The 22457-nt window shown below is 39.2% G+C and overlaps 2 protein-coding genes and 1 non-coding gene across 4 annotated transcripts in view; 1 reads left to right on the forward strand and 2 right to left on the reverse strand.

The window, feature by feature from the left end:
- Nucleotides 1–16050, reverse strand: part of UMAD1 (UBAP1-MVB12-associated (UMA) domain containing 1) — a 200188-nt gene extending 184138 nt beyond the window's left edge. The window contains exon 1 of one of the 2 annotated variants that reach the window (XM_037046410.1): nt 15916–16050. The gene's annotated coding sequence lies outside the window, so the exon portion shown is untranslated. Of the gene's footprint in view, nt 1–15267; nt 15345–15915 lie in introns of those variants that run through there. The other variant, XM_037046411.1, reaches the window with a different exon arrangement.
- On the reverse strand, nt 3142–3190 carry LOC118987379 (small nucleolar RNA ACA64). Its single transcript, XR_005066554.1, has one exon. It is a non-coding gene; the product is annotated as a small nucleolar RNA ACA64 (small nucleolar RNA).
- Nucleotides 16051–16150: 100 nt separating the features above from the next.
- On the forward strand, nt 16151–19800 carry RPA3 (replication protein A3). The gene is made up of 4 exons (XM_037046412.1): nt 16151–16414; nt 17810–17884; nt 18831–18939; nt 19435–19800. Exons 1-4 carry the CDS (start codon nt 16316–16318, stop codon nt 19515–19517), a joined length of 366 nt encoding a protein of 121 aa, XP_036902307.1. The 5' UTR covers nt 16151–16315; the 3' UTR covers nt 19518–19800.
- The last annotated feature ends 2657 nt before the right edge of the window (nt 19801–22457 follow it).

Genomic DNA, 22457 nt, shown 5'->3' on the forward strand with positions numbered 1-22457 from the left:
CCAGACCTTCTCATTCTAGGTATTTACCTAAGAAAAATGAAAGCACATGTCCACAATTGTACACAAATGCTATATAGCTTTTTTTGTAGTAACCAGAAACTGGAAACAAGCCAAATGTTCAACAACAGATAAATGGATAAACAAATTGGCATTTCCATACTATTCGACAAGAAAAAGGAATGAAGTCCTAAGATATACGACATGCATGAATGTCAACAAAACTGAGTGAAAGAAACCAGACTAAAAAGAGTTTATACTGTATGATTCCATTTCTGTGAACTTCTAGAAAACGCAAACTAGTGTATGACAGAAAGCAGATCAGTGGTTACAGGGGAAAGGGGAGGTGCAGGGAAGGATCACAAAGGAAACTGGTGAGGGTGATGGATACATTATCTTGCTTGTGGTGATGCTTTGAAAGTATAAACACATGTCAAAACTCATCAAACTGAGCACTTTCAATGTGTGCAACTTGTATGTTGACTTTTAAAATACATTATTAGCACAATATTCTAGATGTCATAAATGCTGTAGTTCACAATTATTCAAAAAATTATCTCAAATCTCTTAAACCACTTTGTGTTACAGCTACAGTCTTTGTATTTAAAAAATGCATCTTTTCTCTAAGGATTCACACAAAACTGAAAAATAAAAGGTAGGCACCTTTTTCCTTCTAGCATTCAGACAGTGCACGCAGGCTGCACGTACAAGGGCTAGCCTGACTGCTGATCCCACAGCTCTGAAGGGGAGGAGAGGGAGACAAGTAATATATTTGTGTTTTCCAGGTATTCTAAGGCTTACCTTTGAAGTACTACTTCCTATGACAAAAGGATTAAGGCGACCTTGTTTTCTCAACTGTAAAGATTTTATTTATTTTTAAAGAGAGGGGAAGAGAGGAAAAACATCAGTGTGTGGTTGCCTCTCACACACCCCCTTCTGGGGTCCTGGGCTGCAACCCAAGCATATACCTGGGGATTGAACCTGCAACCTTTTGGTTCGTGGGCCAGAACTCAGTCCACTGACAAGACAGGGCATTTTCTCAACTTTATAATCTTCTTTCAAATTTAACAGACTGCTAGATAACATAACTGTATCACATAAACTGAAATTTCTGTGTGATCAATAAATAGCAGCCAATGAATGACAAAAAAAGAAATATGTATACCCACATATTTTTCTTCACATTGTGCCCTAAACCAATAAATATGACTATTTAATACTGCTAAAAAAATCAAAATCTTATAAAAGATTTAAATCTTCCTCCTCTTCTTCTGTGTGGTGGATTATGAATTAAATGATTATACAATAATATAAATTTACTTAATAAGTTTACTGATTTATTCTGAGAGATACCAAAAAGGAGATGATCCATGCTTTTGGTAGTTTTAATCTTGGGAGACAGGATTACATTACCAAAAACACCCTGAGAGAAACCTCAATGTGTGATTACCTCTTGCACCCCCAACTGGGGACCTGCCCGCAACCCAGGCATGTGCCCTGACTGGAAATCAAACCAGTGACACTTTGGTTCACAGGCTGGTGTTCAATCCACTGAGCCACACAAGCCAGGGCTGAAATGTATTTCTTAATTTGGGTTGCCGGCAAAAAGGTTTCAAAGGTGCTAATCATACTTTGGTGCTCACATATCCCCTAAAATAATATCGAACAAGTATGCACCCCCTGGTACTTTCTAAGTTGACATCTAAAACTTTCCATTGACAATCATTAAAGATTTGGTTTCTAGCATATTATAAATGTTTGTATGTTGAAATAAAAGCAAAATATTCTTTTATGTTTGGCCAATATATTATAAATACCGTAACATTTTCATACATACCATCAACCATTTAAAAAATAGATCTACACGTTCTGTTCTAACAGCAGAAAATGTTTCATATTATTCTTTTTACTCATTGAACTCTTACTCCCATCCACTTCTACTGGTCTAGAGTAGCTCCCAAATGCCCTCAGAACACACTTGTACAGCTCTCCTAACATACCCAGATGAACAAAAAGTCGGGGTGGCACCCTGCTTTCTAAGAGAGCCTATTCTCTAATTTAACACTCTCAGCAGATCACCTGTCACCTAACTGGAAAAGCAAGAGCAACTGCATATATAACCACCATTAAAAATGGAACTTACATAATTGAGTAAAGTGCACCTCCCTAATAGGACCACATAGTTGCTTTTACCAAACTGAGAAATTAAACACATATTATTTGTAGCCAAAACAGAACATCCAAAATACTCAGAAAGTTGGAAGGACTTGTGCTCCGGGTGTACGCTCCTAGAGCATCAGGCGAGGGAGGGTTCTGGAAAAATGCAGAGTTGCTCCGGAGAGCCTCATAGCATAGATTCCGGCAGGTGCCAGGCTGGGGTTTTTTTTTTTTTGAAGGTTTTTTCTTGATCCTTATAGTTTAAACCCTGCTTTACTTCATGTTAAACTGAAGGCAGAAAAAAGCTTTTCAGAAACAAGACACAGGAGTGAAACATGAAATTCTTAAACAGAATATGGGATCCTGGGTTAAAAGACTACTGACAGGGGGCGGGGACTGTCTGTGTATCACAACGGGATGACTTTTAACAGTTGGCTTTGTCTGCTGCGGCAAGCAGCAGAGCTTCACTTGACAGTCTCCACTGCCAGCTACTCAGCACAATGAGAGATACCTACCACCAGAAACTGCGATCACTAGCTATCACTCTAATGATAAAATCCCATGATCGTGGAAGCATTACAGTATCTTGAATTATTAATTTTCTGCAATTTTCTCTAGCAGAATTGCTTTACAAGCATATGATAAAGGCATCTTGAAAAATCCCAAGTTGGCCCAAGAAAATTTTTGAATAAAATCTTCCTTCTTCTCAGACGCTATTCCCATCAGTGAATACAATCTCACTAAGGTAAAACAGACCTTGAAGGTAGGAATCGACTCCCCTCCATTACTTTGTACATAAGTGTGACTTCCAAAGTCTCAATTAGAATCATGAGGAAAATGTTGTGTCGTTTTCTTGTTGTTGGACTATTTTTCTTGTTGTCGTTGGACTAAGGGATTTTGGTTTTCCTTTAAATTCTCTATTATTTTCAAAGTCAAGAATGGTAGTCTGATGGTGATAAAAAGAGACCTTTTTTTTTTACATGTGCTGAGCTTGGGTTTCACCTCCCCACACCAAGTGGGTGGTGAGCTGAGGCCCCTGAAAAAGAGACTTTTTTCTTTTACTGTCCCTTACCCATAAGAAGAAAACAGAACAGGGTAATAAAGTTTCCTCTGGTTCTACTAACACAGGTGGAGGGAGGAGAGACTCGCCCATTCCAAGACCCAGGCTTCTCAGTCTCTTTGCTGTGAGCGTATTGGTCCAGATAATTCTTTGCCGTACATAACCTACCTCTCTGTAGATGAGTGTGACCATCTGGGAAATGATGCACTCTAGTCAAAAGACATCTTAATTCAGGAGGTTTTATTTTTAAAAGAAAACAACCATGATCTTTCCCTTTTTAATGCAGTACATGTGAACACCATGGTTTTTTTTCCCTCTAAATAGTGTAAGGAGGGCTGGGAATACAAGAAAGAAAACTGTACTTGAACAAAAGTTAAATTAAAAAAAATTTTAAATAAATAAATAAATAAATAAATAGTGTAAGGAGATACAGAAATTTGGAAGAAAGTTCCTGCCTTCTGGGAGCTTATAAACTTTACTTATAAATTGTACCATTTGGGTTTCATTCATTGACCAAAAAGATATTTTAAAGACTTTAGTGTTATCCCAACTCTTCTAAATTAATAATACAATGACATATTATAAGGTTTTAATAAAATTACAAACATAATTCTATATAACTGTCACATACATACACACACACAAAATTTTGGTTTTGGCTTAAATAACACTGAAACTACCAATACAATACTAATTTCTATCCACTGCGTTCAACGTTGCAACTCTGAAATGAAAAATAACATCTGGAAAAAGACCCCAGACAACTCTAACAAAACCCATTATTTCGTAATTTTTTTTTAAAGTATCTTAGGTGAGTAAACACATTTAAATAATGTCATAAGGGAGAAGGAAGTCATCCGATGCCACACCTTTTTACAACTCTACAGCACAGGGAAACCTAGAATGAATAAAGAAAAAAATAAAACATTATTTAGCGTGGGCCTTTAAATCATTGTATTTGCTCACCTACATGCATTTAGCACACAACAGGGACCATCACATTCACCTGTGAAAAGGACACACTCCCCAAGCTGCTCACTCAAAATCTGTATCATTTGATTTTCAGTATAATCTAACTGCATCATCAAAAGTCTTTACTTCCTACCCAAACAAAAACAAACTAAAATTCAACTGTTTATTCATTTGTTTACTTTAACTCATTCATGTTTCAAAGGGCAAATACTGGCGAGGACAGTGGTAGAGAAACAAAACCAGACAAGATACTTCCTCCAAACTCAAGGAAATATCCAATCTACTTTCTTGCTGTCTCTTTGGTCTGCTTCTCCACCAGCGCCCACAATGCTAGTGACACAAAGCATAGTGCTGAGCCCTGTGCAAAACTAGCACCAGCCATGCAAAAGGCCAACAGGTTGCTAGCAGTCTAGTCAAGGAGTATTGCTATCGGTCTGGAGACTTACTTCAGACTCCTGAGTAAATAAGGAAGCTGACTGTTTTATCTCCTGCCAATTTTTCATCAAAGTGCACATAAAGATAACACAAGACAACAACAGGCAATAGCTCTGTCAACCCTAGGCCAAAACCTCAGTCAAATTTCCAAGGACAGCACCATCGAGGGGATAGACCAAGAGGTGCAACTGACCGAGAGTTCATAACTACTCTCTGCCACACACCACATCTTCCACCCAAGGAATGAATGAATAGGCGAATAAACAAACACACTATCATACATCAGGAGAGTGAACCACAAAGATGGGCAAAGCATTTCATCCATTCTCATTGCCTAAACTTAATTCTAAAATGCAAAAGCTGGACCTACCAGAAAAAAAGCAGGCTGCCAGACATCCCACTGCCTAAAAACTCTTTCTAAAGTCTGGAAGAACTAGACACTTGCCCTGCCCTGGTGAACACGCAAGACTCCGCCCCTCATACATAACAGGTGGGAACAGACCAAAACATTATGACTCAAGAACAGCTCAAAGCCCCAGAGCCTATAATTCTAAGTGACCAAGAAATAGCCAAACTTTCAGATGCACAGTTCAAACCACTGGTGATGAGGATGCTCACAGAATTGGTTGATTTTAGCCACAAATTAGAGGAACACATGAAGGCTAAACTGATGGAAATGAAGGGAAATGCACAGGAAACCAATAGTAATGGAAAGGAAACTGGAACTCAAATCAACTGAGTGGACCAAAAGGAAGAAAAAATGACCAAACAGAAAAGAATGGAGAAACAAGAATTCAAAAAAATGAGGAGAGGCTTAGGAACCTCCGGGACATCTTTAAATGTTCCAACATCCGAATTATAGGGGTACCAGAAGGGAAGAGGAACAGCCACGACTGGAAAATTTATTTGAACAAATAATAAAGGAGAACTTCCCCAGTCTGGCAAAGGAAATAGACTTCCAGGAAGTCCAGGAAGCTTAGAGAGTCCCAAAGAACTTGGACCCAAGGAACACACCAAGGCACATCAGAATTACATTAGCCAAGGTTAAAATGAAGGAGAGAATTCTAGAAGCAGCAGGAGATAAGGGGACAGTCACCTACAAAGGAGTGCCCATCAGACTGTCAGCTGATTTCTCAAAAGAGACCTTACAGGCAAGAAGGGGCTGGAAAGAAGTATTCCAAGTCATGAAATCCAAAGACCTACAGCCAAGACTGCTCTATCCAGCAAAGCTTTCATTTAGAATGGAAGGGCAGATAAAGTGCTTCTCAGATAAGGTCAAATTCAAGGAGTTCATCATCACCAAGCCCTTATTATATGAAATGTTAAAGGGACTTATCTAAGAAAAAGAAGACAAAAAATATGAACAGTGAAAGGACAGCAAGCTCACAGTTATTAACAACTACACCTAAAACAAAAGCAAACTAAGAGGACAGCTAAATTGGGAGCAGAACCATAGAAATGGAGATCACATGGAGGGTTAGCAACAGGGGAGTGGGAGGAGGAGAAGGGGGGAGAAGGTACAGAGAATAAGTAGCACAGACAATGGGCAGAAAATAGACAGCAGGGAGGGCAAGAATAGTATGCGAAATACAGAATCTAAAGAACTTGTGACACATGGACATAAAAGAGGGGATGGTCGGGGAGGGGTGTGCAGGGTGGAGCGGAATGAAGGGGGGGAATAGGACAACTGTAATGGCATAATCAATAAAATATATTTTTAAAAAAAGAAGACTATCTCTCTGATGATTATTTTCCACAAGAAACTGTTGAAAAGTAGAGGAAGCATCTTGGTAATATTCTAGTGGTTGTATGAAAACACAATCTCTCACATCCAAGCTGCTGAGCTGAGACAGGTAAACCCAGATAGATTCAGGATCTCCACTCTCAGACAAGCCCACACACTTCTGTCCTTCTGGGGTTTTCTTCCCCCTCCACTAACTTACTTTTCATCATCACTGAGATGTCCAACAGATACTCAAGGACATTCTGGCCATGCTAACAACAGTTATTAGTTGTAATGTGTACTGAAGTATTTAGCATAGCAAGGCACTGTGCTCAGTGCTTTACATACACAATTTTATTTAATCCTTACAACCACATGAAGCTTCATCTCTCACTTTAATACAGAAACTGCAACTGTGAAAGGATGAATAATTTGTCCAAAAGTCACTTTGATGAAAGTGACCTTGGTATGTTATATAAGGAAGGCATTCCAAGTTCTGGTCTCCACATAGCTTTACCCTCAATTCTTGCCACACCTCTGTGCCCTAACTATACCTCCACCAGACCTCGTTATTCCCAACAACTAATAGAATCCCCACAATGGTGCTCTAAAACAGCATCTGCACTAACCTTCAATATAAATAAGTCTTTTTTAAATGTATGGCTAAGCCAACAAGAGAATAAAGAAATTCTATTGAACCCATAAGGACAAAAATCAACAAACCCACAAGGATGTGTGCAAATAACAGAGCTGATTTTGAACAGCTAAAAGCCTAAATTTCATTGGTCCAAGCCCCATAGGGAACAAGGGTAAAACTGGAGCCCTAACATCTTGGATAGAAGGAAACACAAATCTCTGAAGAAAGATACCCTTATACTAAAGTCATGAGAAACCAACAAAAAAATTCCAAGAAACATTCATTCATAAATTAAAATTACCATACAAATGAAGAAATAAGCTACAAGGAAGAGTCAGCAAAATAAAAACAGTGCAGAATCAGACCCATAAAGACTGTGGGTATCAAAACTAGACTAAAAGCAGACTTACTTTATATGACCAAATAAAGGGAGACCTTGAACAGAAAAGGTGGTGTCTGTGCTGCCTGTCACTACCAGAAACAATAAGTAGAGACAAGGACTGAATCTTCAAGGGTGCCTTATTCAGATGCCAGGAACCTGAGGAAATGCCAGGTTATGTACCCTCAAAAAACCATCTTAACATCTCATCTCAAGCTGGCCATTTTGTAAGAAGGGTAGGTAAGAGGTTTGGGAAAAAATTAATCTAAGGCTTGCAGTCCAGGGGTGATTTTCCTACTTCTTTATCTGTTGATCAACAATTCAAATACCATCTCCATCACTTGCAGATGCCCTGGGGCACAAAGGTGGAATTGCTTGTGGACCTCCTGGAGTCTTGTAAGCCATGCATTCCAGTTCCTGGAATAACAGATTTCCACATACATTAATCACTTAAGCCTAACAACTAAGGCTAAAATCTAATTCTTGAGTTCCCCTATCAATTTGAGACTATGACCCCCCCCAAAAAATCAGTAACTACTAACATTTGTAAAAAGAACCAAAGAAAACTTCTAGACACAAATAAATTTAAAATAGTATTAAATTAGAGCCAGTGAGTCACAACTGAATAAAGAATTAGTGAACTGGAAGATACAAATAATCTAGAATTCAGCACACATTCAAAATAACTGAATTATATTGATAAAACAGTGGTCAAGAACACATGAGAAGGTCCTTCTTACTTCTAATTGAAATTCCTGAAGAAGTCAGAGACTAGGAGCGAGATATTAGAAAAAAACAAAATCAAACAAACAGAAAATCCTTTTGAGGCCAAAAGTTTTTCTGAAAGAAAGGGTTTATTGAGCCAAATGGTAGCCAGAAAAGGCCCAGGCCCTGGGAATGAAGTCCAAACCATCAGCATCAGCACCAGATGGACAAGGTAACATGTCCATCTCCCTGGACTGAAGGAGCTTTTGCATAGAGTGGGTTTGCAGAAGAAAGTGGTTTTGAAAGAATTAACATTGGTGATGAAGGGGGTGGGGAAAAGTGAAGCAGGACAAGCTCTGGGACAGGTGAACAATCCATATGGAAGAAGTACTTGATGTTTCTGGAATGGTTGTGGGCAACAGTGCCAAAAGTTCATGTGTAAATAGGGCGTCATGACTTGGCTGTTCCTTCTAGATAAGAGCTGAAAGAGAAGCCTGAGAGTTGATCCCAAATTTCAACACACATTTCAGGAATGTGAGTAGTCTTTTTTTGGGAGGGGGGGAATGTGAGTAGTCTTTGGTTGGTTTTAGCCCCTCACTGTTAACTGAGGAACTTTGTCTCTTCCTCCTCCCCTGAGGCCTACTGTAATTTCATTTGGAATATCTCAGAATATTTCTTTTACCAGAGGCAAATATTTCTACCACTGAATAATAGCTGAAAATGTCTCCATACTGATAACGATAAGAACAACATATTTACCAGCCAACTGAGTAAGAGAAATCCAGCAGAATTACAGACCAGCAAAGACAAGCTGAAGATCAAGCAGATAAGGAGACATGAACCCTTACAACAGAATCACAATCTAAAAGAAAACATTACAAGAGTAAAACTATCAAAGTAGTTTTGAGAGAAATTAACTATCCATTGAGAATTCTATACCACAAAAAGACTACCTTTTAAGAATAAGGATGAAATACACATATTCAGAAAATGCAAACTGATAGAGTTTACTACCAAAAATTCTCACTGAAAGAGCTTCCAAAGTTACCACAAAAAGAAAAAAAAAATACTACCAGTTAAAAAAAAAAAAAGCTTGAGTTGTAAAAATAAAGAGTAAGTAAAAAAAGTGATAAATATATGAATAATTCCAAGCACATATTAACTGTATAGAGCAATAATAATGCCTAATTTATGGGGTAACAAGAAATCAAGATAAACCTAAAGTTCTAGATAACAGTGTTCAAATGATAAAAAATGGAGTTATTGACATAGACTATAGAAGCTTTAGGCTTTAATTTTAATATGCATGTTAAAGGGTGATCCCAAAATTTTTTAAAGAATATATAGCATTTGAACTACAATAGTGGAATAAAATACAATTAAGAAAAAAACAACCAAAAGTCAATTCAAAGAAAGGATAATTTAGAAAGCAGAATCCAGGAAGCACAAATGACTATAGGAATGATTCCAAAAATATCTGTAACCCCAATCAATGCAAATGAAAAAGAAGGAAAGGTAAACCTCTAGCTACAGGCAATATTTACAAGAGACACACCTAAAACTTAAATACACAGTTCCCATAGGGAGGAATCCGGCCTCCATAGGTGGGTGATTGTTATACTGGAAGCCTCCTGGTTAAAGAAGTCCCTGTTCTTCCCTTTAGCTAGGACCTGCCCTCTAATAAACCACAATAAAGATGAGGGAGTGAGCATCCAAACCACAGATCTTGTCTCCCTTCAGTGAAGTACAGATGGAAAAAAATATAGCAACAAAAAAAAAAACTCTAGCCAAAAGAAAACTGGCGTGTCACTGGTAGTAGCTGAGAAAATTAAGGCAAAAAGTGTGATCTGAGAGAGTCACTACTTCATTTCATCATTTGACTTCACAATCCTGATCTTACATGTACCAAAGAACAAACCTCCAAAAATACAGTACAAGTCACCAGAAATTCAAGGAGAAACTGCCAGTGCTATCCTCTGTAGGATGCTTAACGCAAGTATCTCAGCTGAGACATTATTCAGACAAAAGGTAATAAAATAGAAATATTTAGCCAGAGCAATTAACGAGCTTGATCCAACAACTGGGGAATGCAATTTTTCCAAGCATACATAAAATATTTACAAAAACTGCCCATGTGCTTGATAAGCCTTAAAACAAGTCTCATTTCCTTAGAAAGAATTAGTACCAGACCTTATTATCTGATGATAAGTAATAACATCAGTAAAACAAAATAACCTCAGTGAAGTAAAACCTATATATCTGGAAACAAAAACTTATGAGTCAAAGAAAAAATACGCTGGAAACTAGAAAATATTGAGAACTTAGTGATGCTGAGCATCTACGTAGGAAAACCTGTGGGGCACGCCTGTAGCAGTAGGTACAGGGAACCAGGCCTACCCAGGGATACCGAGGGCTCGGCTGCAGACCACTGCAATAAAGCAAGTGTCGCAGTAAAGGGAGTCAAACTCTTTCTGCTGGTGGAGGGTCTAGCCTTCAGTTTGTAAAAAACACAACACCTGTGAAACTCAATAAAGCAATGTGCAATAAAACATGGTATGCCTATATTCCAGACCCAGAATGTTTTACAGGTGCATTCTACTGAACAGTCAACAAAGAGATCGTTTCAATTTTACACAGAATCCAAGAGGAAACAACTCATTTCATGCGACTAGTATAACCCTAATAATACCAGAATCTGACAAGGACTACGTAAGAAAAATTACAACCCTTGCTGGTGTAGCTCAGTGGACTGAGCACGGGCCTGCGAACCAAGAGATCGTGGTTTGATTCCCAGTCAGGGCACATGCCTGGGTTGTAGGCCAGTTCCCAGCAGGGGATGCACAAGAAGCAACCATATATTGATATTTCTCTCCCTCTCTCCTTCCCTTCCCTTCTAGAGATAAATAATTTTTTTAAAAAATTACCAAAAAATTGTTTTTAAAAGAGGCATGAATTATAAAAAAAAAAGAAAGAAAAATTACAGACCAATGTCACTCATGAATTTTTAGGATCAAAACTCCTAAACAAAACAATAGCAAATCCAATCCAGGAATATGTCATAAAAGATAATATAGGCAATAATATCAACAAGTTGTGTTTCTTCCAGGAATGTGAGCGTGGTTCAATACTAAAAAATACATTAACTTCAATTATCTCAATTAAGGCAAAAAACATCTGATCACATTTCACAACCACTCAATGAAAACTCTTATCAAACTGAGGATAGAAGGAAAAGTCCTAACCTACCGAGTAGAACCTCAAGTTGTAAAGGACTTCCAGGAAGGCTCCTTAAAGGAAGCCGAGTCCCAGGACACACACCCTTTTGCCCGCCCACTTTTCTGCCGCCTGGAATGGGAAGTAGATGACTGATGTTCCAGCACCTATCCTGGCCTATGAGGTGACCTTAAACATGGAAGCAGGTACTGTGCACAGAAGAGGAGGAAGACAGAAGGAACCAGGGTCCCTGATGTCTTAGAGGCACCACCACACAGCTGCATGCCGAGTTCCACATCTGTGGACTTCTCTGATATGTGAAACTAAGCCTTTGTGTATTTAAAACACTTTTCTTTTTGCAGTCAAACCCCACCTTAAGTGAAACACCATTTCTATTCAAAATGATACTGGAAGCTCTAATCTGGGCAAAAGCAAGAAAAACAAAATATCCAAGAACTGCTAAGAAACAAAACTATAATTATTCACATATAAATAGGAAATTATTCTTACAGAAAATTACAAGAAATGAGAGATTAGCAGCATAGCCAGAAAAAAATGTCAAATACATTTCTATATACCAGCAACAATCAGTTAGAAATATTTAATTTTGAAAATACCACTTATAATAGCAACAAAAACATGGTACCTAGGGATAAATCTAATCTACAAGTCAAAACTTTTATGTAGAAAATTATGAAACTTTTTGGAAAGACTTTAAGAGGACCAAAATAACTCAAGAATAGTAAAAGCTGTCATTAAGATGTTACTTCTGAAATCAATCCAAGGATTCCAAGGCAATTGTGATCAAATCCCAACACAGTTTTCCATGGAACCTGACAAGCTGAATGTTACATGAAGTAGCCAAGAGCCAAGGACAGCTGTGACATTCCTGAAGAATACAGCACGGGAAAAGGACTTTCCACCAAGACATGAAAGTGGAGAGGACACGGTATCTAAGACAGTGGCTACTAGCGCAGGGACAGGAAAACAGACCAACGGAACATAACCGAGAGCCAGGAACATCCCACACATTTATGTAAACTCAAGGTGACATCAAAGGTTGGTAGCAACTGATTATGGTCAAAAAATGATGCTGGGACAAGTGAAATGAAAACAGAACAAAGAAATTGCCTGTCTGACAGTACACATAAAAAGTCAATTCTAAGTGAGGAAGCATTTTGGAATATGAAAGACAAAACTATTCCAAAATTTTAAGAATATGGAATACTTTAAGAGCTTGTTTTCAGAAATGATTCTTAAGTGAGATTTTTAAGTGACTTCAACTATACTAAATTCAGGGAAAAACATTTTAATTATACTAGAAGTATGAGTTCTTTTCAAAGAAAGAAAAAAAAAGAAGAGAGAAAGTATGAAAAAAATGATAGCCCCCAAACTACGAAATGTAACATTACTATCTACACTAATAAAAAAGCTCTCAAACATCAGTAAGAAAAAATCAGCAAAAAAAAAATAGTAAACACAAAGAAAGCAAATTAAGAACATAACAAGAAACCATCTCACATCTATCAGATTAGGGGAAAACAACTTTTAAGAGTTGCCAAAAATGTGGATCGATTAGAACTCCCCTATACTCCTGATAAGAAAATTAATTTGTACCACTACTTGTTGAAAAACTTGGTTTTACTAGCAAAGCTGAAGATGCGAACCCTATGTTCAAAATAAGTACAAAAAAATATTCATAGAAGCATTGTGCACAATTGAAAGGAACTGCAAACAATCAAAATGTTAGTCAATTGCCCTGGCTGGTGTGACTCAGTGGATTGGGCACTGGTTTGTGAACCAAAGGGTCACTGGTTCAATTCCCAGTCAGGATACATGCCTGGGTTGCAGGCCAAATCCTCAATGGGGGGAATATAAGAGGCAACCATACACTGATGTTTCTCTTCCTCTCTCTCCCCCCTCCCTTCTGTCTAAAAATAAATAAATAAAATTATTTAAGAAAAATGTCAGTTCACCCTGGCTGGTGTAGCTCAGTGGACTGAGCACAGGCCTACAAACCAAAGGTTCAATTCCCAGTCAGGGCACATGCCTGGGTTGCAAGCCAGTCCCCAGCAGGGGCCAGTTCCCAGCAGGGGACACACAAGAAACAACCACACATTGATATTTCTCTCCCTCTCTCTTTCCCTTACCTTCTAAAGATAAATAAAATCTAAAAAATAAATAAAATTACTTTTAAAAAAACAAGAAAAAAATGTCAGTCAATAATAGCAAAATAGCAGAATGAAAAAAATGAATCCCACCTACCTGTGTCATCACAGATTAATCTCAAAAACAAGCAAAAGAAACAAGTTCGAAGATATATATGGTATTTCATTTATATAAAGGTCAAAACTGGCAAAATTAAACAACATTCCATTTGGGAATGCCTACATGTATAAATAAAAATATATACAAAAGCTTGGTGTTTTCCAGATAGTGTTTCTGGCTGGTACAGAGAAGTTAATTGAGGAAGTACAAACTACTAATTGGTAAAGTTCCATTTCTTAAACTGAAGGGGTTCACTTAATCTCTGAAAAATACTGTATACATACTAGCCACATATACTTTTCCTGAACATTATATATTACATAATGAATTTTAATAACACAAAAAAATATCAAAAAAGCTGTTTTAAATCATCTTGCTGTTTGTTTCTTTAAATATGCTATTGGTAAGTAAAAGTGGTCTTTTAACTATAATAAAACAACGATATTAGCATCTGGTACTTAAAGGGTTGCTCTTCAAAAAGTGGTATTACAGATTACATTCATCCGTACCCTACCCTATATAATGTACATAGACATGTTTTCCAAAGTAACACTAAGACGGAAAAAACATTATCTTTGGACGAAGAAATATAAGACAGACTTTACTGACTTGCACCAGTACCACTACAACTTTTTAACACACCACAGTACACGCGCCAGGCATGTGTTAACAAAATTCATTAAATTTGTTTTAGTGATAGCAACATTAAAAGACAATTATATTCAGTGCTAAGTAAACACTGGGAGAGGCTATCATTTAATTATGGTACATTAGATTTCCAATTTAAATTGCCGTGTGAAGTCTCAGAAGGATCTTATTTGCTTAAGGCAACTGTGGGACTAAATTGGAGACTCCAGCTAGGTACCTGAATTTGAACGATGACAACTAAGGTGCCTTAGGCCAACTCACGGATTCAGTTTCGAAAAAATAATAATATCCAATAAAAGCGGTTTCCAATTTCTGCAGCACCGTTGGCAGGTATTTTTATGAGTGCTCACTCTGGAATATCCCTGGCAAACCAGACACCAATTGGTAAGTAAAACCCTTAAAATCAACAGCCACAAGAGTCTGTGAGAGACTAAAAAAGGGTCCGCGAACCATATAAACAAAAGTTAGTCCGGTGGGACTCAGAAAACATTATGTACCCTCTCATTTTGAAAGATGGGGAAATTACATATCAGGGAGAAGTGCACCTGCTCTGGATCTAAATATTTAAATTCTTCTCCTACCCTAGACCAGTGGTCCTCCCCCACCCCCAACCCACTCCCAGATGTCAATATGGGGGTGAGAAAACCCCCACATCCGCAGGGGGGCCAGACTGTCCGGGCTAGAAAGGGTTATAGAGGTAATCGTGTCGATCCCTCCACTTACAGGGGGTGGGGAGAGAAACTGACAAAGGAAAGTGACGCAGCCCCGAAGGTAAACAGCCAACCCTCTGACACCGAAAGTAAATAGCCCCGATAATAAACAGCCAACCCTCTTAAGGGGGTCCGACAAAGGCGATTAAGATCACTGGAGACCCCACTTCCTGTCTCTACGGGGGCGGGTGTAAAAACAAAAACCCTATCCCTAGATTTCATTCAGCAAGAATCACGCACTTCCCACGCAGACCTGGAAGAAGGGGAGTAGGGAAATTCGAACAACCAGTGCACAACACCAACTCCCGCCTCTCTCTTCCGTATCCGTCGGGGAGGAGATGGGTAAGAGTAAGGATGTCGTACCTCCCGCGAGAAGAGGTACTTGAGCCTCGAAGTGCAGTCCCCTGCCGCATCAGCACCGGAGCCGGATACCTTGCTTCCGGGGTCAACTAGAGGCGGGGACGATTGAGATCTCCGGAGCGAGCCTCAGGCCCCGCNAGACCAGTGGTCCTCCCCCACCCCCAACCCACTCCGAGATGTCAATATGGGGGTGAGAAAACCCCCACATCCGCAGGGGGGCCAGACTGTCCGGGCTAGAAAGGGTTATAGAGGTAATCGTGTCGAACCCTCCACTTACAGGGGGTGGGGAGAGAAACTGACAAAGGAAAGTGACGCAGCCCCGAAGGTAAACAGCCAACCCTCTGACACCGAAAGTAAATAGCCCCGACAGTAAACAGCCAACCCTCTTAAGGGGGTCCGACAAAGGCGTTTAAGATCACTGGAGACCCCACTTCCTGTCCCTACGGGGGCAGGTGTAAAAACAAAAACCCTATTCCTAGATTTCATTCAGCAAGAATCACGCACTTCCCACGCAGACCTGGAAGAAGGGGAGTAGGGAAATTCGAACAACCAGTGCACAACACCAACTCCCGCCTCTCTCTTCCGTATCCGTCGGGGAGGAGATGGGTAAGAGTAAGGATGTCGTACCTCCCGCGAGAAGAGGTACTTGAGCCTCGAAGTGCAGTCCCCTGCCGCATCAGCACCGGAGCCGGATACCTTGCTTCCGGGGTCAACTAGAGGCGGGGACGATTGAGATCTCCGGAGCGAGCCTCAGGCCCCGCCTCATCCACGCACCGCCTCCACTGCCTTCTTCTAGGCGGACAGGGGCAACTTCCGGGACGCTGGCGCGTCACTAAGCAGCAGATTCCCCACTTCCGGACGCATCCCGCCTTTCGCTTTCCCTTTGCCGGCCCGCACCAGCGTGATCGAGATTTCCGCGCGTTTGATTGGTAGAGTGATAGTGCTGCTCTCTGCCGATTGGTACCAGGGAAATCTGCCCCATAGACGCCCGCGGGTTGTTGCTTCACTCTACCGCTTATTTCCCGCCGGTTGCCCGTCTTGCTCTGCAAAGATGATGGAGGTGATGGAGTTGCCCAAGTCGCGCATCAACGCCAGCATGGTAGCTCAGTTCATCGACCGGCCTGTTTGCTTCGTAGGGAGGCTGGAAAAGGTGTGCATGCTCTCCGCCCTGAGCCTCGCGTCTGTAGTCTTGAGTGGGGGAGAGGAGGGTGGCAGTAGGGAAAGGGACCACTTCACCGCCAAGGGCGGCCCCAGAGTGACTAACGGAGAGTGAAGGATAGAAAGCCTTAGCATCACTGCGCCTCCGATTCCTTTACTTCGGCACACTCTTTAGCTCTTGCGGCCCGTTTTGGCGCCTCTTTTATGACGTGGGATAGCAGTGTTTGCGAATGTGCTCCATTCAAAGTTCCAGCGCCTTCCACCCTTGTTCTGTTTGTTTACGTCAAGAGAAATTATAGACACGACTCCCACATCAACTTTTTTAAAAATGCTTGTTTTATTTTTTTAAGATTTTATTTATCTTTTAGAGGGGAAGGGAAGGAGAGAGGGAGAGAAATATCAATATATGGTTGCCTCTCCTGAGTCCCCTGCTGGGAACTGGCCTGCAACCCAGGCATGTGCCCTGACTGGGAATCTAACCGCTATTGTCTGGTTCGCAGGCCCGCGCTCAATCCACTGAGCTACACTACCCAGGGCCCACATCAACTTCTTGATATTTTAGTTGAACCAGACTTGACAGTATAACTTTCTTGTTATCTTCTGCATTTCTCCTTCCGAAACTTCCTTTTTCCTTGAAATTGCTTTTCCCTACAACATTCCTCGATGGTCCCTTCCAGGTCCCGTAGCAGTCTGTTGTCTTATCCCAGCGTTAACGAGTATAGCCCCTTCATTATTCTGGTGAAAAACAGGCCCAAAGTCTCAGAATCAGTGAACCAAGAAAGCTGAGAGAAAGACTAGTATTATGTAAAGTGCTATTTAGCATTTTCAGCCACACAACCTCCTTTGAAAATAGGTGTTACTCTGACTAGGGAAATTGGGTGGGAATAGTGTGTGGTTAAAATGCTCAAGACCACATCAAGTAGCAAAGCTGGCACTTAAACCAGATCTGACTGACGCTTTGCAGCTGTCTCACAACTAGAACCTAGATGTTTTGACAATTCTTTTGGCCTGATTTTTAGAACATACTCTAAGTGGGACATGTACTGTTTAAGTCATGGGTCCCGTAGATCTCACATTTAGATAGTATAGATCCCCCTTTGGTTTTTAGCATAAGGTTGTGTGATACAGCAAATAAAAATACAGGACATATTTGTAGTGAAAAAAGTGTTTATCTGAAATTGAAATATAACTGGGCATCATTTGACTGAATAGGATAACACAAGATTATAGTTTGAACCAAATAAACTGTTCAAAAACAACTTCCTATGTGCACATTTAAGTTTGGTTCAATCTGCCCATCTTTTATTATACTTAGTATTTTTATTTTAATGAGATTTTAAAAGTTTTGTTTATGTGGGATTTTTTCCATCATGTGTTTCTATTTTAGATTCATCCCTCTGGAAAAATGTTCATTCTTTCAGATGGAGAAGGAAAAAGTGCAACCGTTGAGTTGATGGAGCCTGTATGTTTAAGTATTCTATGCATATTACAGTTAATCCTACATCTTGTTTTGGTTTGTTGCTGACATTTCTGATTCCTTAGAGTGGATGTATAAAGAAAGGATCAGCTTATAAAACTTCCCTGGCTGTAAAATTAAATTTTTGTCCTTTTATTATATATCCTTTTACTTGTCCAACCAATGATTTTTGGGGCTCCATTCATTTTTATAATGTCTCTTAAATACTGAGTGATAATTCTCATGTCTTTTGAAAGACCATAAGCCTTGGCCTGGTAGCTCAGGTGCTTGGAGCATCATCCTGATTGGCCAAGGTTGTGGGTTCCATCCTTGGTTGGCATGTGCAAGAACCAACCGATGAGTATATAAATAAGTGAAATAACAAATCAGTGTTTCTCTTCCCCCCGCCCTGATAATTGAGAGACCATAAAATCCTGTAAGGCAAATCTTTCATTTTTTTTCTTTTAAGAGTTTCACATTTTTAAAATTCTGTTTTCTATTTTTGTTTACATATGTTTTCAGTTGTCACTTAATTTGTTTTTACATTTTGTTTTGGAGGGGTCTTTTGTTTTGGAGGGGTCTTTTATTAAGACAAATGCCTGTGCTCTTTAGTTAATGTATATAGAATACATTGTAATACACGGTTATAGAAAGTTCATTTCAATGGGTCTTTTTGGACAAATTACTTCTCAGTATCCTGATTTTGTGTTTAATGTAAACACTAAACTGTGTCTTTGGACCTGGAGCTACTGCTACTGCTATTAGCACTTGTGACATGCTGATAATAAGTACTCGGACATTTTTAACAGGTTATAATTCAGTTTTTGCATTGATAAATTTTTAAACTATTGCGTTACATGAAGTGAGAGATTAGTGGATTGTACAACAATTTAAGTTAGTGATCAACGGAAAACGTGATGATATGAAATTCATATTTTGTTTTTTGTGTCAGCTTGATGAAGAAATCTCTGGAATCATAGAAGTAGTTGGAAGAGTAATAGCCAAGGCAACCATTATGTGTGCATCTTATGTCCAGTTTAAAGAAGACATCCAGCCTTTTGGTAAATAAAGCATTCTAGTTGCATGTATTTAGGAGAAAAACAATTTTATCCTTAATTTGACATGTCTTGGTCTTGACTCTCAGTCCTGCCCCAGTTTAAATTTCTACAGAATTTTCTGATCTCAAAGGAAAATTGGAGGATGTTTTGCCCTGCTTCTAAGTAGTGTGTGTATATGTAGGAAACTCACTAAAGATTAAATAATGTTTGAGGAAAGAGAATTTTTTAAAATAGGACAAAAATAATATTAATCTTTTGTTTTAATATATGGATTAAAGGCATCAAATAATGCATAACCCCTATAACCCATATCTTATTTTTTTGAGCCACAGTTAGTTAAATAAATGCGGTGGTCCATATCTCAGTTTTAGAAGATGAATTGAAAATAAGTTGACCTCGAAAAGGGAGATAAAAGAAAGAGGTAGAAAACTTTTAAATAATAATTGATCTTACAGCTTTTCACTGTAGATTAAATGTTTCCTAAAATGTTTCTTTCAGATCTTGGACTTTACAATGATGCTGTAAAAATTATCCATGAATTCCCTCAGTTTTTTCCTTTGGGGGTTGTGCAACCTGATTGATCTTGATTGCAAATGAGCTGCACCGAAGACATTGAAGAAGGCCCCTGTATTTGAGGGAAAGATTCCTGTTATTTTAATATTTATTATGTTCTCTTTCATTTCATTTACCTAACTTTGTTAGGTATTCCAGTATGCCATTTTTAATGGAGCTGGTGTGTTGACAGTTCTCACCTACATCCTTGTAAAGAATCCCTGCTCTGCTGTATGCTCAGATCAGATGCAAGAACAATGTAGTTGTCTGTGTTTAGTTTTCTGTTAATAAAAGTTCACATGATACACACTGTTGGTGATGTTGCTGTTTTTTGGTCAGACAGTCAAGCATGGACTTGGAATGTCACAGCTGTAAGCGCGGTCACTTCAGCTCAAACGAGTGTACTCTGAATGAACGTAGCTGCCCTGCTATGTGTTGCCTGCTCATGCTGGCAGTAATTTTATTAAAATATAATTCACATATTTTAAGTGTACAAGTCAGTGGCTTTTTGTATAATCACAGAATTGTACAACAAACAATTTTGGAACATTCTCATTGCCCCCAAAAGAAACCCCGTACCATTTACCTGTCAAGGCCCATTCTGTCCACCAGCACCACCCAGCCCCCAGCCCTAAGAAACCACTAATCTTTCTGCTTCTATAGGTTTGCCTATCCTGGGCATTTTATGTAAATAGAATCATGTGGTCTTTTGTGACTGACTGCTTTCACTTAGTACAGTGTTTCCAAGGTTTATGTATGTTGTAGCATGTATCAGGGCTCTGTCCTTTTTTATGGCCTTATGATACTGTGTGGGTGTACCACATTTTTTAATCCATCAGTTGTGGATATTCCACCATTTGGCAATAATGAAATATGACCGTTCTTGTATAAGTCTGTGTATACATATGTTTTTATTTTTCTCGGGTATCTGCCTGGGAGTAAAATTGCAGCATCAAGTAGTAAATATGTTTTAAGTTTTTGAGGAACTCTTAAACTGTTTTCCAACTCTACTATTTTACATTCCTATAACAGTTTGAGGATTCTAATTTTTTCACATCCTTACCAACACTTGCTACTATATGACTTGTTTTTATAGCCATCATAGTGGGCTTGCAGTGGCATCATTATGGGTTTTCCATTTTATTCATTTTTTTTTCCTTGCGGGACAATGCCTAACCAACTGAGCCACATCGGTAAGGGCACTTATATTTTTAGAGAGGAATAGGGAGGAAGAGAAACATCGATGTGTGACACATTGATTGCTTCTGTCTGGCCCCCAACCAGGGACTTGGCCTGCAACCCAGATGTACACCCTAACCAGGAATGGAACCGATGACCTGGTTTGTGGGATGACACACAACCCACTACACTAAACCAGTCACAGTTCATTATATTTTTGGTTGCCCTATTTCTTTAATAACTATTATAAGTCATTCTGGATGCCCGGAAAAGTCCAAATACCTCTAATCCTTTTCACTACCATTGCCACTACAAGATCAGGCAACTGTCATCTCTCACTTGAATTATTATAATGTCCCTAAATTACATAACTGGTGCTCCTGTTTCCAGTTTGTTCCTATTGGCCAGCCAACTGGATTCCATAGGACACTGATGATGGTAGGAGTTTAACAAACTAAGACCAAAGGATGAAATCAGTTGGTGAGAAGGCAATCAATTCACTTCAATACAAATTTAATTGATAGGCCCTTTAGTGAAGATGTATAGAAGGTATTGGAAATATAGGACCAGGCAGAGATTTGAGAGACACCCTGCCTGAAATATTTTAAGTAGTTTATGATCTAATTCTTTATCTGCACTTCCAAAATTTAAAATGGTTTAAAACCGAAAAGATTTTCCCCAAATTTGGGACAAAACTGATTTTTGGGAAAAAAATCTATGCATTACAATGAGGCTACTTAAAGTCTTTATACCACTTACTGTAAATGCTCATGTTTTGCTTCATAAATGTTAGTATGTTTGATTGGAGGGGCTGCCCCTCTGGGGCAGGGTAGCACAGAACCTGTGGTAGATATTCCCTATGACTTGTCTAGATTCCAAAAGTTCTGAATTCTGGAGCACATCTGGCCCCAAGAGTTTCAAGTAAAGGATTGTGTTTCTAAATCAAGGGACAGCACAAAGGGAGAAACCCGCAGAACCAGTGGGAGAACCTGGGGGGACCTGCACACTACGGAGTGGCAGTGGGTGAGTGACAGGAGAACCCCGGCAGTGCCTGACGCCTGGTCAGCACTCAGTATTACTGACTGAAAGAATATCCTGAAAGGAAGGCAGGTGAGTTTCAAAAATCAGTCAATAACGTTGAAAGTTCTACGAACCATTGAAAATAAGGACTGAGGACAAAACACATTCCTAACATGTATCACCCTTATTTCTAAAAAGGGTCAGACTACACACATGAAAAGGGAAATGTATTCAACAAGGGGATGATACTATAAAAACACTCAATAGGAAATACTTAGGCATTAAATTGAGCTCCACGTGTGTCTGGGAAGCGAGGAGAAAGAAGGAACAAAAGGCCGTGGAATTGTAATAGCCTTAAATTCATTAGGACATGCAAACTTTCCCTAATACGAAACTCGAAAGGTAATCACACAGAATCCGATGTGAGGGACAACGAACTACAAATGGTTGTATTCAGTAGTAATTTTAGAGCTGTTCTTCAAATGGTAGTTTTTACTTTTCATTTGACAAAGACACCATTAAAGTAACTGGAAGCATCCCTTCGTAGGGTGAATTAAATGCTTTGAGTGATAAACTAGTTTGATTACTTCATCAAATTTGCAGATTGTCTTTTAAGGTGTTAATATTTATTGAGTCACTCAAAACACATTTTGTGTCAGGCCCTGCTAATTATTGGAGATAAAGTTCCTGCCCTCTGAAAATCTCACTCTCTGGCAGTTTTGCGGTCTCTAGAGATGTCTCAACTCAGGTTTAGTTACTATTTAACTGGT

This window comes from Sturnira hondurensis, unplaced genomic scaffold (genome assembly GCF_014824575.4).
Source record: "Sturnira hondurensis isolate 20B ecotype Veracruz unplaced genomic scaffold, ASM1482457v3 Scaffold0005252, whole genome shotgun sequence".
NCBI classification, from domain to species: Eukaryota; Metazoa; Chordata; class Mammalia; order Chiroptera; family Phyllostomidae; genus Sturnira; species Sturnira hondurensis.

Bases quoted from the DNA above. Each gene is read 5' to 3' on its own strand.
- RPA3 (XM_037046412.1), top strand. From the start codon at position 16,316: ATGATGGAGGTGATGGAGTTGCCCAAGTCGCGCATCAACGCCAGCATG. The intron at 16,415-17,809 runs GTGTGCATGCTC...TTTCTATTTTAG, and splicing joins TCGTAGGGAGGCTGGAAAAG to ATTCATCCCTCTGGAAAAAT. The intron at 17,885-18,830 runs GTATGTTTAAGT...TTTTTGTGTCAG, and splicing joins CCGTTGAGTTGATGGAGCCT to CTTGATGAAGAAATCTCTGG.